The 14,265-nt window shown below is 41.1% G+C and overlaps 1 protein-coding gene across 1 annotated transcript; it reads right to left on the bottom strand.

Moving 5' to 3' along the window:
• Positions 1–4,364: 4,364 nt before the first annotated feature.
• LOC116255091 (protein KINESIN LIGHT CHAIN-RELATED 3-like) lies at positions 4,365–8,294 on the bottom strand. Its single transcript, XM_031630842.2, has 2 exons — positions 6,315–8,294; positions 4,365–4,743 (listed from the first exon to the last, which is right to left on the bottom strand). Exons 1-2 carry the CDS (start codon positions 7,901–7,903, stop codon positions 4,518–4,520), a joined length of 1,815 nt encoding a protein of 604 aa, XP_031486702.1. The 5' UTR covers positions 7,904–8,294; the 3' UTR covers positions 4,365–4,517.
• Positions 8,295–14,265: the final 5,971 nt, after the last annotated feature.

The following is a 14,265-nucleotide window of genomic DNA, read 5'->3' as shown; positions in this document are numbered from 1 at the left end:
TATAATCATTACTGGGTCGTCCCCATCTCTGGCTGATTGGGTTATTCGTCAACTACATGATACATTTTCAGTGAAAGATCTTGGACTCCTATCCTATTTTCTTGGGATTGAAGTCACACGGACAGCTCGGTCGTTGTATCTATGTCAACAATCTTATATCGAAAGTATCATCAAACGAGCTAATATGGTCATGGCAAAGCCTATTGTTTCACCGATGCTTAATAAAGGTTATGAGTCATCTCAGACACCCTTTGATAATCCTTCACTCTATCAAAGTGTGGTGGGGGCATTACAATACGCCACCCTCACTCGACCAGACATAACATTTACTATCAATCGAGCTTGTCAATTCATGCATTCTCCTATGATGAATCATTGGGTAATGGTTAAACGAATCCTACGATACTTGAGTGGAACTAGTCATTATGCATTACACCTCAAACCATCGTCAGCATTGCAACTGTGTGCCTTTGCAGATGCCGATTGGGCAGGAAGTCCAGAAGATAAAAAATCTACAGGTGGTTTCATTGTATTCTTAGGAGACAATATCATATCTTGGGCATCTAGGAAACAAAGAACTGTAGCCCGATCTAGCACTGAAGCTGAATACAAATCCTTGGCATGTGCTGCTACTGAACTTCTTTGGTTAAAATTACTTCTCAAAGAATTGAGAATAAATTTCTCATCTTCACCCATCCTTTGGTGTGACAACATTGGAACATTATATCTCAAAGCTAATCCAGTTTTTCATGCTTGAACTAAATATGTGGAAGTAGATTTTCACTTTGTTCGAGATCACGTCAATCAAAGAAATATTCAAGTTAGATTCATACGATCTGCTGAACAATTGGCTGATGGAATGACAAAAGCTCTCAGCACTAGTTCATTCAACATACTTTGAGACAAGCTTAACGTGGCTGAACCAACGTTCAGCTTGAGGGAGCATGTTAAGGAAAGAAATGATAATGAGAAGAAATCAACGGCACCAACATAGCAAGAAAAGATTATCGGGTGAAGGCTTGACTCTACTAAGGAAAGATTTTTCAAATTGCAATTTCTACTCATAGCTCCTTGGTTGCTTTGTTACAATGTTGGTTCCAGCCTTGTAACGTTGGACTTTTAGCACACGTCTCCAGCCTTGTAACAGATTGGTGTTGCCATATTAATCAGCCTTGTAACGTTGGACCTTGTAACATATTATTGTTACCATAATCATCAGCCTTACAACGTTGAATTGTTACCATACTGCTCCAGCCTTGTAACAGTGTAAATAAACTATGCACTACTCTTGTTGTGTTAATGCAAGAGATTTAGTCACTTTATTGAGTCCTCACTCTCTTCCTTTTCTCGTCCCTCTTTTACTTTTGAAAGAAGAATCGTTACCTTCATCAGGTGGGACCCACCTACGTTGAGGCTTCCAACCTTTGAACAGAAAAGAATCAGTGACCACCTTTTCGTGATCAGTATCAGGAAGTCTGTAATCGTAATCCATCAACCGTAAAACATTGAATATTTTATTTTCAATTGCATCAGTGTCTCAACCGCGGATTGATCTTGTGAAGATCACTAACGGGTGGGTGGTCGGATATTTATTCGCTACCAGGGGCAACCAAATTGTTTTTCTGATTCAAATGTTACATATATAGAGAGAGACACGGACAGAGAGGTCGGTGTTAATTGTTTATTTTTTGAGGTGATATATAAGTTTATCCAATAAATTTTTCCTTGCTTATATTTTCTCGACTTAACAAACACAATCTGAATCGGTGGGAAAAAAGTTTCCTTTATTCCAAAAATTTCTTCCATGGTAAAAACAAATCTGTGGCCAAAATACAACCTGAATCGGTGGTAAAGTTTTTGGGTTTTAATGGTTTCTTTTTCTATGATTTTTTTTTTTTTACCATGAAAAAATATTTCGGTGGTAGGAAATTTTTTCCCACCGATTGAGTGAGGTTGTGTTTGGAAGGTCCAGAAAATACTTTTAGAAATAAGCTTTCAAACGTTTGTTTAGCATGAAAAAATTTATTGGATAAAGGTTTAAATCACCTGTAGAAAACAAACAATTATCACTCAAAAACAGGTCAAACCTTTTAAAAAAAAAAAAGTCTTCTCTCTTTCTTTCTCAAAATAACAAACCGCCCATTTCTGCTGCCCATTTGTTTGATTGAGCACTTACAAAGTTTTTGTTTGTTGCCTTTTAGGAAAAAATGAAGTCGCCAATCATGAAGGAGAACAAGGCTGCAATGTCGCAGGGACCGTCAAGGGCTCCATCAGTATTACATTCCCAGAGGGAGCAGATCATTGAGAAGGAGAAGAGGAACGATGGGAGAAGTAAGGAGCCGTGGAAACCTCCTTGGCAACAGCTCCAAGGTGTCATGGTGACCATTGAATTTGCAGCACAATTGGATGACACGAACCATTGGGCAGTGGCATTTGTGGATGGCCCGAAGAGAGTGCGCTTCTTCCTTCATAAACATCAGTACCACAGTGGATTCTTGAAGACAGACTGTACATAAGGGCCACATAGACCGCTCGTATTGGAAAGGAGGAGAGACTACAGGGAAAGAAGGAGAGAGGGTAGTCTTCGGATGAATAGGGGCATCAATGGCGTGGAAGGTTTTTATAGAAGTTCGTGGACAAGACCTTGGGTCGTCAGGTGTAAGTCGGTAGACGTTGCCTGTTCCTGAACTTTCCAGTGGGACAGAGTTTGGAGTCTTTCCCGAACTTCTTGGAAATTCTTTGGTGTTGACAAAATACAGAATTTGCAGGGCCTTTCCAATTGATTAGACCTTCGGATTCGCCTAATTTTCTTGAACATCCGTTTTTCATGGTTATGGGTGATCAAGATCTTATGTACTTCTCTGTGCATCAGTTCATGAACTCGTTTCCAAGTCCAATAGAATGAATTATTTAGCTAATGTGGTGAAGAATTTTGAATATACTTAGTAGGCTAATTAACTGTCTATCTTTTGGGAACCATGAACTTATGATCATGTAATCGACTCTAAAACTTTAATTACAACAGAATAAGAATATGGTACTTTAAAAAAGAAAAAAAAAAATCTTTAGTACGGCCGGTTGTGCCGAGGGCTGTTCAACGAGCCGAGCTAATTAGAGCTCGACCCAAACTCGCTCAATAAACTTAACTCGAACTCGACTCATTTATTGATAAAAAAAAAATAGATTGCTCAAATGTATATACACATGGCTTGTACATGAGAGGTTTCATGTTCAAGTCTATATATTGTTGTCTTTTCCTTTACCAAAATAATTTTTTAATGAAATGTTTGGCTCGCTTCGATTTTAATCGAGTCGAGTTCGAGTTTTAAGTACTTGAGGCGAGTCGAGCTTGAGTTAATGAAATCGAACTCAAGTCGAGTTCGAGCCGAGCTCAGCTCCGCTTGAACTCACTCGTGAACAGCCCTAGTTGTGCCAAAGGTTGATATGAAGTCAGTCAGCACCGTTTAGCCGAGTCAGTGTGATTGTGTCTGCAATTACTCACACATACTTAAATATATATATATATATATATATTAATATTATATGCTTATTTCCTTTATTTACATATATTGTAGAGGACTATTTGCATCTTTTGTATATGGTTTAACGCGACCATAACTTATTGGCCTGCTCTGCTGGCATCGACGTCCGTCAATCTTAAATTTTTTTTACTCCACCACTGAATAATGATTCAATTGGGATTAAAAAGCTTCCTAATGAATTACTGTACAAGTAGAACAACTTTGGTTTGTGCCAAAGACCTGAGAATGGCATAAAAATGCCAAATCTAAGCACGAACATTGAATACCCAGAAATGGGTGGGAAAATTTTTCAAAATTGGACGTACTTTCTTTTTTTTATGAGGAAAAATAAAGTGATGAGTTCTCCGTTTTATTAAAAAGTCGGGTAAATTTTTTTAAAAAAAAAGAAAATCAACAAACGCATTGAATAGCCACAATACGGGCATCTTGTCATGTACATTTTGTATCCCTCAGGACAGACAGCCAAAATGAAACATGTCCGTCTGTCTCTGGAGTACGAGAAACGCAAGCTTTAAATCCAAACAAGGTGTTCAAAGTACTCATAATGGACTACTTTCGCTGTCGTCAACCCACCAATTTCTCCAAAATGAAACTCCGGTATGGAATTCTGAATATACTGCTGGATCAAAGTGGAAATATTTGTTTTTTAATTTTCAAAGCACTTAACTTTTTCTGTATTAAAAGTTTAAGCGATTGAACAGTTTAGCAGCCTTTTGGTTTACAAGAAGACAAAGACTCTCGGCAGCTTCTTATAAACTAAAGCTTAAAAAATTAGTTTACAGGAGAAGGGCAGCGAAGCACATGCTCACAACCATGCCAAAATGGAAGACGTCAACCTCATTTTTTATATTTCTGATAATAATACCCGAGAACAACGCAACCTGGTTATATAAGGAAAAATAATTAGCAAACCCACCACCACCTTCGCCCTCTTAATTTTTACTGTAACTAAACCTCTAAGCTTTTGGTCATCTGTCAATGGCGTGGTTCTGCAGCAACAGCGCCGACGGCTCCGCGGTTCTTCTTGTGCAGGAGAAGGAGGTCCTTTAAGGTGTGTGCCTTCCTGGATCTGGATCGTCCTGCCTCCTTCAGCATGTCGGCCAGCCACTGCCTGGTGTGCTCCACATCCGGGTGAGCCGTCCCCAATCTGTTCTCCTCCTCATCCACCACCCTTTCCAGTAGATTAATGGCGTCATCTCCTCTGACATACGGGAAAAAGAAGAAAGAGACGCATGCAAAATGTCAAAGACTGCAAGTTAGGCTGTCTCCACTAAATGTCACCTAAACAATTATAATATACACATCTTTTTCCTCCATTACTATGAGTGGAGAGTTCGTGGTCACAGGACGGATTGTTTCATACTATCGAGTGTTAAAAGGCCAAGGCCATTAATTCTCCGTACCCGTACCTGTTCTCTATGCTAGTCCTTCGAGACAGTGGACAGTCCAGATTTACATCTCATTGAACAGGTCCATCAATAGTAATAAATATATATATATATATAAAGTATGTCTATATAAAGTAGGTAATTACCAAACTTTTTACCAGATTTCAAACTTTTATGTACAGATTGATGGAAACCAATGGACTTGTTGATTTAAAAGAGACCAGGTTAAAGTTGTTTTCTCAAAAATTCAAAATACCCTCTTCTTCAAGAATTAAAAATACTCTTGGCAGGGGGGGAGAGAGAGAGAGAGCAAAAGAAGAAAAACAAATAATCTCCTTAAACTAAACATTTATCTAAAGGGTGTTTCAAACTTTTAAAAAATAACTTTTTGACAGATTATTTGCAACTTAATCTTTCTGATTCGCAACTTAAATCTCCATCATCCGTTTCCTGGATGATTCTCATGAAATCTATGTGTCTCCCTATAATGAAAATTACGGCCCCAATATGGCTGCGGGGGAACATGTAACTTTTGAATATGAAGCTGGACGTTCCCCGTAATCATCCATATAGAGGCCATGGTTAGGGTTGGTACCGGAAATCAGGATCCGGCGGAGTTTGGCACAGGCTTGATACTAAAGAAGAGAAAAGACTAAGCACTAACTCTACAATCCTCATGGTGGTGGACCCTTTTTTCCGAGACTCGGAAAACCTCGCAGTCGTTTTCCCGGAAACTTGGTAGGCCACCACTCCGGTGAAAGACAAGATCCGTCGTTGGCAAACCGATTTACTCAGATCTGGACTTCAGCTAATTGTGGTCCTCTAATTCCAATATCTTGATAGCGACACCGGTAGATAACGTCAATCGATTTCAAAGTAGGCGGGTTTCCCAGTAATTTACCCACTTAGCTATTCTACCCAAGGAGGACCCTTGATAGCTTATCCTCATCTGCCAAGTTCAAGGGATATTCACACCCTCTTGAAAACCAGTACTTTTAAACTCGATCTCAGATCATGTCCAATTCCGGGGAAATCCAAGTCTGCATACGCCACTTTATCATTAATATAGAAATTAGAATGATGCCTAGCTACGTTTTTTTTTTAATCATGAAAACTTTTTCTTTTTGAGAAAAATATGATCTGACTGTTCAATTTATAAGAATTTGAGCTTCACCAGTTTATTCTGAGCATCCAATCTGTTTAAAAACAAGTGCATAAAAGCGCAATTTCTGACTGGTGCAATTTCAAAACCATGAGAAATTGACTTTAACATGCATGATGCACCCCCTTGAACAGTGAGCCTAGAAGGAAATTATGATCTCTCCCTCTCACAAGTCACAACCAGTACATCAAAGAAGAAAAGAGAAGCTCTACAGGTAGTTACCTGCCCATGGCGTCGTAGGCTCCGGCGAGGTTAAGACAGACGTCAAGAGTATCGACGTTGTGGGCGCCGGACACCCGCTCGAAGATGCGCATGGATTCCTCGAACGCCTCGGCCGCTTCCCAGATGGCGCCGAGCCCGACGCATGCCACGCCCCTCTGGTTCAGCAGCGCCGCCAGCACCAGGCTCCTCTCTCCCCCCGCCATCGCCCTATGCCTCGCCACCGCGCTCCCCAAGTAGGCGTAGGCGTCCTCGTAGCTCCTCGACATCAGCTGCAGCAGCCCGATCTGGGCCTCCACCCCGGCGACCACCACGCTGCCCTCGTCCGGCGAGCTCCCCATCATTCCCCTCGCCTTCTCCAGCAGCGACACCGCGTGCTTCACCTCCCCCATGGACTCGAAGAGCGACGCCACCCGGCTGAGCCCCACCCCAATCTCCTCCTGCCGGCACCCGTCGATGCCGTCGTCCTGGTGCCTCTCCATCTGCTCCGCGTACACCAGCAGCGCCTTCTCGCAGTAGAGCTTGGCGTCGTTGAAGGAGCCCCTCTTCAGGTACAGGTCTGCTAGGCTCACGTACAGCGAACCCACCGAAGTGTGATCCTCGCCGTAGACGAGCACGAAGGCTGCCAGGCCCTTGTGGTAGGCAAGCTCTGCCTCGTCGAACCTTCCCAGAGCCAGGTAGGCCTCTCCGATGATGGCGTCGAGGAAGGCACATTCCACTATAGACGACAGCGACGAGGAGGCGGACGAGGAGGACGAGGACGTTGACTGCGACGGCGACGATGATGAGAGAGAAGAAAGAGTGGCCACAGCCAGCAATAGGTGGTCGAGCGCCGTCTCGTACTCGCCCTTGGCGATCTGAACCAGTCCGATCACCCTCCTCACAGACACCCCATCTTGAATTGCGAGCGCCTCCCCGCAGAGCTCCTCCGCCTCCTTTAGCTTCAGCAGCTGCAGGTAAGACTCGGCGAGGTAGACGCACGTCTCCGCCACCCGCACGTCGGAGTCCCCTAACGCCTGCTTCTGGACGGAAAGCCCCGACTCGTAGCACTCCATGGCGGAGGCATAGCGGCCGATGGCGAAGTACGTGTCGCCGAGCTGCATGAAGCCGGAAAAGGAGGCATGGGCGCAGTTGGGGTCGTCGGGGGACGCGGTCGAGATGGAGACGGACCGCCGGAGGAGGTGGATCGCTTCCTTGCAGCGGCCGAGGCGGGTGAGCGTGGCGGCGGCAAGGTGGAGGCTCGTGATAAGCTGGAGGCCGGAGGTGGAGTTGGAGTCGAGGATGCGGACGGCCTTCTCGGCGTAGCGATGGGCCTTGTGGGGGTCGTCGCCGGAGAGGTGGAGGGAGTGAGCGGCGCTGAAGAAGAGGAAGGCGATGTCGTTGGGGGTGGTGGCGGGGGTGCGCCTGTGGCTCTCCATGCTGTTGCGGGCGGGGGATGCGAGAGTAAAAGAGGCGCAGTTAGGGAGCTTCGGCGATGGGTCGCCGCCAATGGAGGTGGTGCGGCGGTGGTGCTTGGTTTTGAGGGAAGGCAGAGAAGGGTACCATCTCCTTGTGTTTGGCGCACTACCACCCTCGTCTGTCGTCGTCTCCATCGACCAGAGAGACGTATAGAGAGAAGCAAAGAAAGGGACTGTGTGGATGGCTGCTGCGTGTAAATTACTACCGCTGCATTTGTCAGCCTGACTGAAGAAAGAAGAGAAGAGAGGGAGGAAGAACAAAAGGGTAGGGGAGCGTGTCGCTGCCGATGTTACAGAGACGACAGAAAGCTCCAATCGAGTGAGACCCTTCCCACTGGCCGCTTTTCAAAATCTCTCTCTCTCTCTCTCATATATCTCTCATATATGTGGACCATCCATGACATCTCACATGGTTAGAGCAGAGATCATATTTATTTTCAAGATTATAAAATTTTATGGTCAATTTTTTGTACAAAAATAAAAAAGATAAGTGTGTGGGGACTTATGTTTGATTTTTGCTTCAATTAAAACTGAATGACAAATGATATGTGTACTTGTATATACTTAATACAGTCTTAACAAAATTTAGTTCTCAATGTACCATGACAACAGAAAACATGTAATTAGTTGATGATCTTAGCTGACTAGGTGAACCCTTGTGATTCTCTCTCTCTCTCTCCCTTTTATATTTATATTTACGAGAGAAATCTGATGACAAGCAGATCTTTCGACGAATGAAAAATAATGAATGCACATGATTGCCTGCATATAAGCTTTTGAAATTGACGTCGGCCTCCTTAATGCAACTGGCCGACTGTTTGAGACGTGACAAAAATTCAAGACTAGTTTACATCGCTTCTACAGGCAGTTTTATACAGGTAGAAACTACAGTTCGTCCATGTAGAGGAGCATATAATAATCACTGCAACTAGTCGACGACAAACTACCAAAGCTGATAATATTTATTGTTGCAGCTTTACATATGCTGACGATAACAGCTCTATCACTGCATATCTACTTCTTAAAAACCAAGCTGATCCATCACTGATAGTATATTAAAACTGAGACAGATCCCCAACCACCCACAAGGGAGAGAGATTTGAATCAGAATAAGTAGCTTTAATGATATGGTCTTGCTCCAGCGTTGAGAACCAAGTAAAGATCTTAGACTTACACATATTTTTCATCTCAATATCGGTATCTACCTGTTTATGGTGGAAGAGAACAAGTGAGCTAGCCCTGTGCTCATCAATGGTGTTGTGAAAAGGTTGAACCCAATGGCGGAGACAAGATTTTATACTCACGAGGCACTTGCATTGGTGACACAAATTTGGTGTGGGCATTACATATAATTTTAAAGTCATAACAATATAAGGTTGAGATATTATAATGTGATTTTTAATGACACAAATTTGGTGTGGGCATTGCATATAAATTTAAAGACATAACAATGTAAGATTCAAACATTATAGTGTGATTTTTAATGGGTTCATAGGCAGTGGCCCACCTTAACCAACAAGTACCTCCACTATTGGTTGAAACAGGGGCAAAAGGAAAGGCAGGTGTGGGCATTGTGTGGCCGATTGGTCATACAAGCCCATAAAAAGTGTTTATATTTATAGTTTTTCTCATTTACATATAGGTTTCTTAAGGGGCCGTTTGAGGGCTGGAAACCATGGAAACGGAAAAAAATTTTCAGAAATATATTTCTGGAATTGATAAATAGGAAAAAAAATTTCATTTGTGTTTGTTAAGTAAGAAATATTTTTTCGGAAAAAAATTTCGTCGTTTGGTAGAAATGAAAGAAGGGAAGGAAAGGGAAGGGAAGGAGGAGGAAGAAGGGAAGGAAAGGGAAGGGAAGGAGGGAGGAAGAAGAAGGGTGGAGAAGGGAGGAGGAGGAAGAAGGGAAGAGAAGGGAAGTTTAAAGTTATATAACCTTTAGCCATTGGTCAAATATAAAAACACACACACATTGGTAAGGAAGCGGGTGATTCTGTACCATGGAAACGTCCAAGAATAAGTTTCGATCTTCGGAGGATGATGGAAGATAGCTGATGATGGTTTTCCTAAACCTTGATGGCAGGCAGCCCCGTTTTTGCAGAAAGTGGTCTCGTCGTGGAGCGGGAGCTGAGGTGACAGACGAACGCGGTTATGAAGGCTAGCATCGACGAGGGCGCCGCTAGCGTCAACGGAGCAGTCCAATCATGACGGGCGGGGCACTTTGTGGGGTACCGGCCGGCTGTGCCATCACCGCCACCACCGGCGTACTAGGCTCAGGCTCCGCCAGTGACTTGTCGGCCTACATTTACCGGTGTAATATCCTGTTGACTCTTTACCACTCACCGCCGCCCACCGTACTCTGACGGGATTCTTCCTCTCCGATACCAAAATTCTTGGCCCGAGCACGAGAGATCTTATAGATGCGTATTCGGACTCATCTGCTCTTCCAAATCTTGATTTCCATTTGAGCAAAGGTGGGGATATTGTGAACCAATTTTGACGACAATTTATAGTTGTTAAATGAAAAATAAAAATAAAATACATGATTTGTTGATAAGTGTTATTTTTTATCTTTACAATACAAAAAAGCTTGAAAGTTTGGCTCTACAAAAGTTTGAAACGAGTTTAATCTCCATTTCTACTATTGCACAAGAAAGATTTAAATAGATGAGATTTGTTAACCTCATTCCTCTCAGTCAATCTAGCTTATAAGCAAGTAATCCCGTAAGTCATGAATAAAAATATTTTTGAAGACAAGACTGTTGCTCTCGAAATTTTTGTGAAAAATGATGTACCCACGTTTGATTTTATGGCTCGGCCTTTTTCTTTCACTTTTTCACCTAACTTTCCTAACTTTTCTTTCTCATTGGTTTTCCTTTTCACTCGTTCTTTTTTCATCACTATTTACTCCACCCTTGGTTAATCTTGTAGAAGAAAAGAAATTAACTTTAAAATTATGTTTGAATATGAAATTGGTTTTCACTGATTTTCCACAAGATAGAGTCTCAGCAGAACAATGGATATTAGGCTATTCTATTTCGTTATGAACCCTGATACTTTTTTGCTATTAAAATTTATATATAAGCCGCCATTTTTTGTAAATAATTAGCCGGTACCAGTGCTCTAAATCTTGAGAAAAACGTTATTTTAGCAAACGTGTATTGACCAAGCTGCCCATGAATTTGAGCGTTCTGTAACGCTACCTCAACTTACTAGGTTCGCATCTTTCTAGTAAATATTATTTACTTGAATTCCTTTAATGGAATTTAATCAGTGGCAATTCAATTCGTCTTAATGATTGATACAGAACGTGTGACAAGTGATCATGCACTATTTATTTCTTAATTTGCTTTTTATTTTGTATATTCGATATGTTTTGTCTAATATAGTTTAGGGTAAGCAAGGTTTCTCATTGCTCGTCTATCTTTGGTGTCTTAGGATGTTATCTTTATCATTATTGATGTTATGAAGATTCGAAATAAGAACCAGCTGTCTACTTGCTCTTGCTTCGACCATTGGAAAGTTTATAATATGAATGAAAATAAGGCATTCATATTGATATACCCAATATATAACCAAAAAAATCAGCTAAGGACCCAAATAAAATGCTCTAATGCCCAATTTGGCCATACCGTCTAGCAATTGTTCATTTTACGTCCTCCATTTTGGTCATAATCCTAATACAAGCTTATCTTTTATTTATTTATTAATTTTTCGTCACAGGTCTTAAGATTACTCGCAGCTGTCAAACCAGAAAGTGAGTCCCTCTCATTGCCCTTTTAACTTGAGATAAAATGTCAGCCATGAAATGATAGATGGTATGTCCAGTTCAACCAAATCTCCCTTTATGATATCTTTCGTGCATGGAGTACCACAAAAGAAAGGCTGGATGAGAAGATGGGCACATGTTACACACTGAAAGTGGCTGCATAATTGAGGTGATGTGTAAAGCTGAAGCCACTTCAACTCCAAAAGCCGAGAGAGAGAGAGAGAGCAGACGAATAATGGAGGTCGGATTTAATGTCGAAAAGCCTCCGCCTCATCGTTCTGGATGTTGGGGATCGTCTGGTTCAGAAATCGGTGTAATTGCTCCATCTCAGTTAATACATAAGAATCAAAAACTACAGCATTGATTTCAAATCAAAGCTTCAGCAACTCTGTCTCTTAATTTATTTAAGCCGCCAGATAAGATAAAACAGAAACTGGCAATCACCAGATCCATCGACGGAAAGCTTGCATGATCATCCATCCAAAAGGCACACACAGAAGAAGAACTGTTGCTCCATGCCAAACAAGAATCATCAATATCAACTAATCATCTATAAAGTTGGTCGATGAAATAGTTAAAAGAAAAAGAGATCGGGCTCACCTTTTGATCATGTGACGACTGGTAGAGGCGGAGGAGGAGGGTGGGCCGGTGCCCCCACCAGCTCTCTCCCCTTTGGCAGGCACAGCTCATGGTTTCCTGGGAAATGACAGCTTCTTCTTTGGCCTTGTGCTGCGCTCCTCCGTTCACCACGTGTTATGTCTTCCTCCATATAGTTTTTTGTTATTTCTTTTCCTCAGGGCCCATGACAGTTTCTTTAATAAATAATATAATATATTACTAATAAGAAATCATTTTCACATTGGAAGCACAGTTTGGAATCAACACCTCAACTTCTCACAGTTTAACAAATAGATCGTACTCAATTCATAAAGAAATTCTCAAATAAAAAACAAAAAACTGCTGTTGGTAGAAAACACTAATAATTTTTTTTTATACAAAATATATAATCTGTTGCCTTGCCTAGAGAAAGATGTTTTTGTCTTTATAAGCAGTATGTTATCATTTCACATGAAACGTTAATTTTATCTGTTAATAGGTCAGTTTTTCTTTCTTAATTTTTCACAAAAAACTGAGTGCCTATTTCTTTATTGTAGCGCGATAATGAAAGGAGTCCTGAAAAATGTCAGCAAGGGAAAAGTCACTCCCAAAAGGAAGAAAGAACCATGTTTTGTTTTAAGACTGCAAACAAAAGATGCGCCTCTAATCAAAATTTGCTCTCGAAGAAGCAAGAAAACGAAGGAGAGGAAACAAATGGGGCCACCAGCTCACAAGTACAGTGGAACTGCAATAATTCTTGTGGGAGCTGAACATTAATGCATTTTGCTTTCTTTTTTTCTTCTTCTGCTCCGTCGTCAATGGTTTATCCAATCAAGAGATTTTCTATTTTCATGCACAGTTCTACGTTCATGGCATTGTGACGTGTACGTAGTTGACAGATTGCAAATAATTGAATGTATTATGTTACAATCTAAACTTCCTTGTTGGATTTCCAACTTTATACGTTGCAGCAGTTTAGTATTCTTGCCAAGTAGTTGGGGTTCATAATCATGCCAATAGTGATACATAATATGTCCCGACATACATGTATCGCTATCTACACTGACGGAATTCAAAAACCGTCGATCAAACTTTTGCCGACATTTCCGGTCGTTTACTGATGTTTTCAAGTGTCAGTAAAACCTTTTTTTTTTTTCAAGTACTGAAACTTCTGTCTTAATTCAGACCCTTGGTTGGGTTTGTACAGATCATGTCTATGGCATTATCCACATTTAAGGGCGAAGCCAAGGAGAGGCCCCTCTTCAATTTTTTTAAAAAATAATTTACATGTAAATTTTTAAAAAAAATCATATAAAATTTTGAAAAATTATATTTGGGTTCCTGTTAAAATTTTGAAACTATAATTTGGCCCTCTTATGAAAAATTCTTGCCTCCACATCATGTTGTCAGTGCACCACCATTTTATTCAACCAGCTACCTTGCTATTTATATTACACACACTGAATCTGCAGAGTTGATATTATATAAATCGATTATGAGTTGTCTTACTAACTTGATTAATGGAATTTAATACACATAAAAGCAACTCATATATCAATACATATAATTCATTTATATTTCCTCATTTTCACTAAGTAATATGCAGTCAAGTATGAATCAGCTTTAGGGTTTAACTAGTACCACTTAAAAGGAAATTTTCTAAGAATACACATGAGTGCTAGTCGGCACTCATGCTCAATGATTGAGATTTGCTTATCTAATTTACTTGGCTCCTTGCATCTCTCTTTTACAAGCATGTCTTTGTCGAGAAATCAGAGGCTGTGATTTCTGAACCCGTGACTGTTGATTCTGGAATCACCTTCTTAATGAACAATCACGGCCTTAGTTAGCGGTGGATGAATTTGAATTTTCATATGCAATGTTAAGAGAATCACGTATGTGACGCACTTTAATTGTGGGTTGTATAGCATGTGAGTGTCCCTATTCGATGCTTGTGAATCGCAACAATTATCACTCATGCACTATCAAAGTAGTAACTTTATGACTTTCAAGGACTCTAAGAAAAAGTACAATGATTTCAATCCACACACTTGGTAGCTGAGTTTCAAGCAAAGTAAGTAAGGTACCCATGGAGCCCGAAGGAATCATGTTGATAGTTCATTTTTCTACA

This window comes from Nymphaea colorata, chromosome 5 (genome assembly GCF_008831285.2).
Source record: "Nymphaea colorata isolate Beijing-Zhang1983 chromosome 5, ASM883128v2, whole genome shotgun sequence".
Lineage (NCBI taxonomy): Eukaryota > Viridiplantae > Streptophyta > Magnoliopsida > Nymphaeales > Nymphaeaceae > Nymphaea > Nymphaea colorata.
Note: the sequence above shows the minus strand (reverse complement) of the source record. Positions and strands in the feature narration are given on the sequence as shown.

Coding starts and splice junctions, on each gene's coding strand:
- LOC116255091 (XM_031630842.2), bottom strand. CDS start 7,903: ATGGAGACGACGACAGACGAGGGTGGTAGTGCGCCAAACACAAGGAGA. Junction 4,744..6,314: donor GCCTACGACGCCATGGGCAG/GTAACTACCTGT, acceptor CCCGTATGTCAG/AGGAGATGACGCCATTAATC.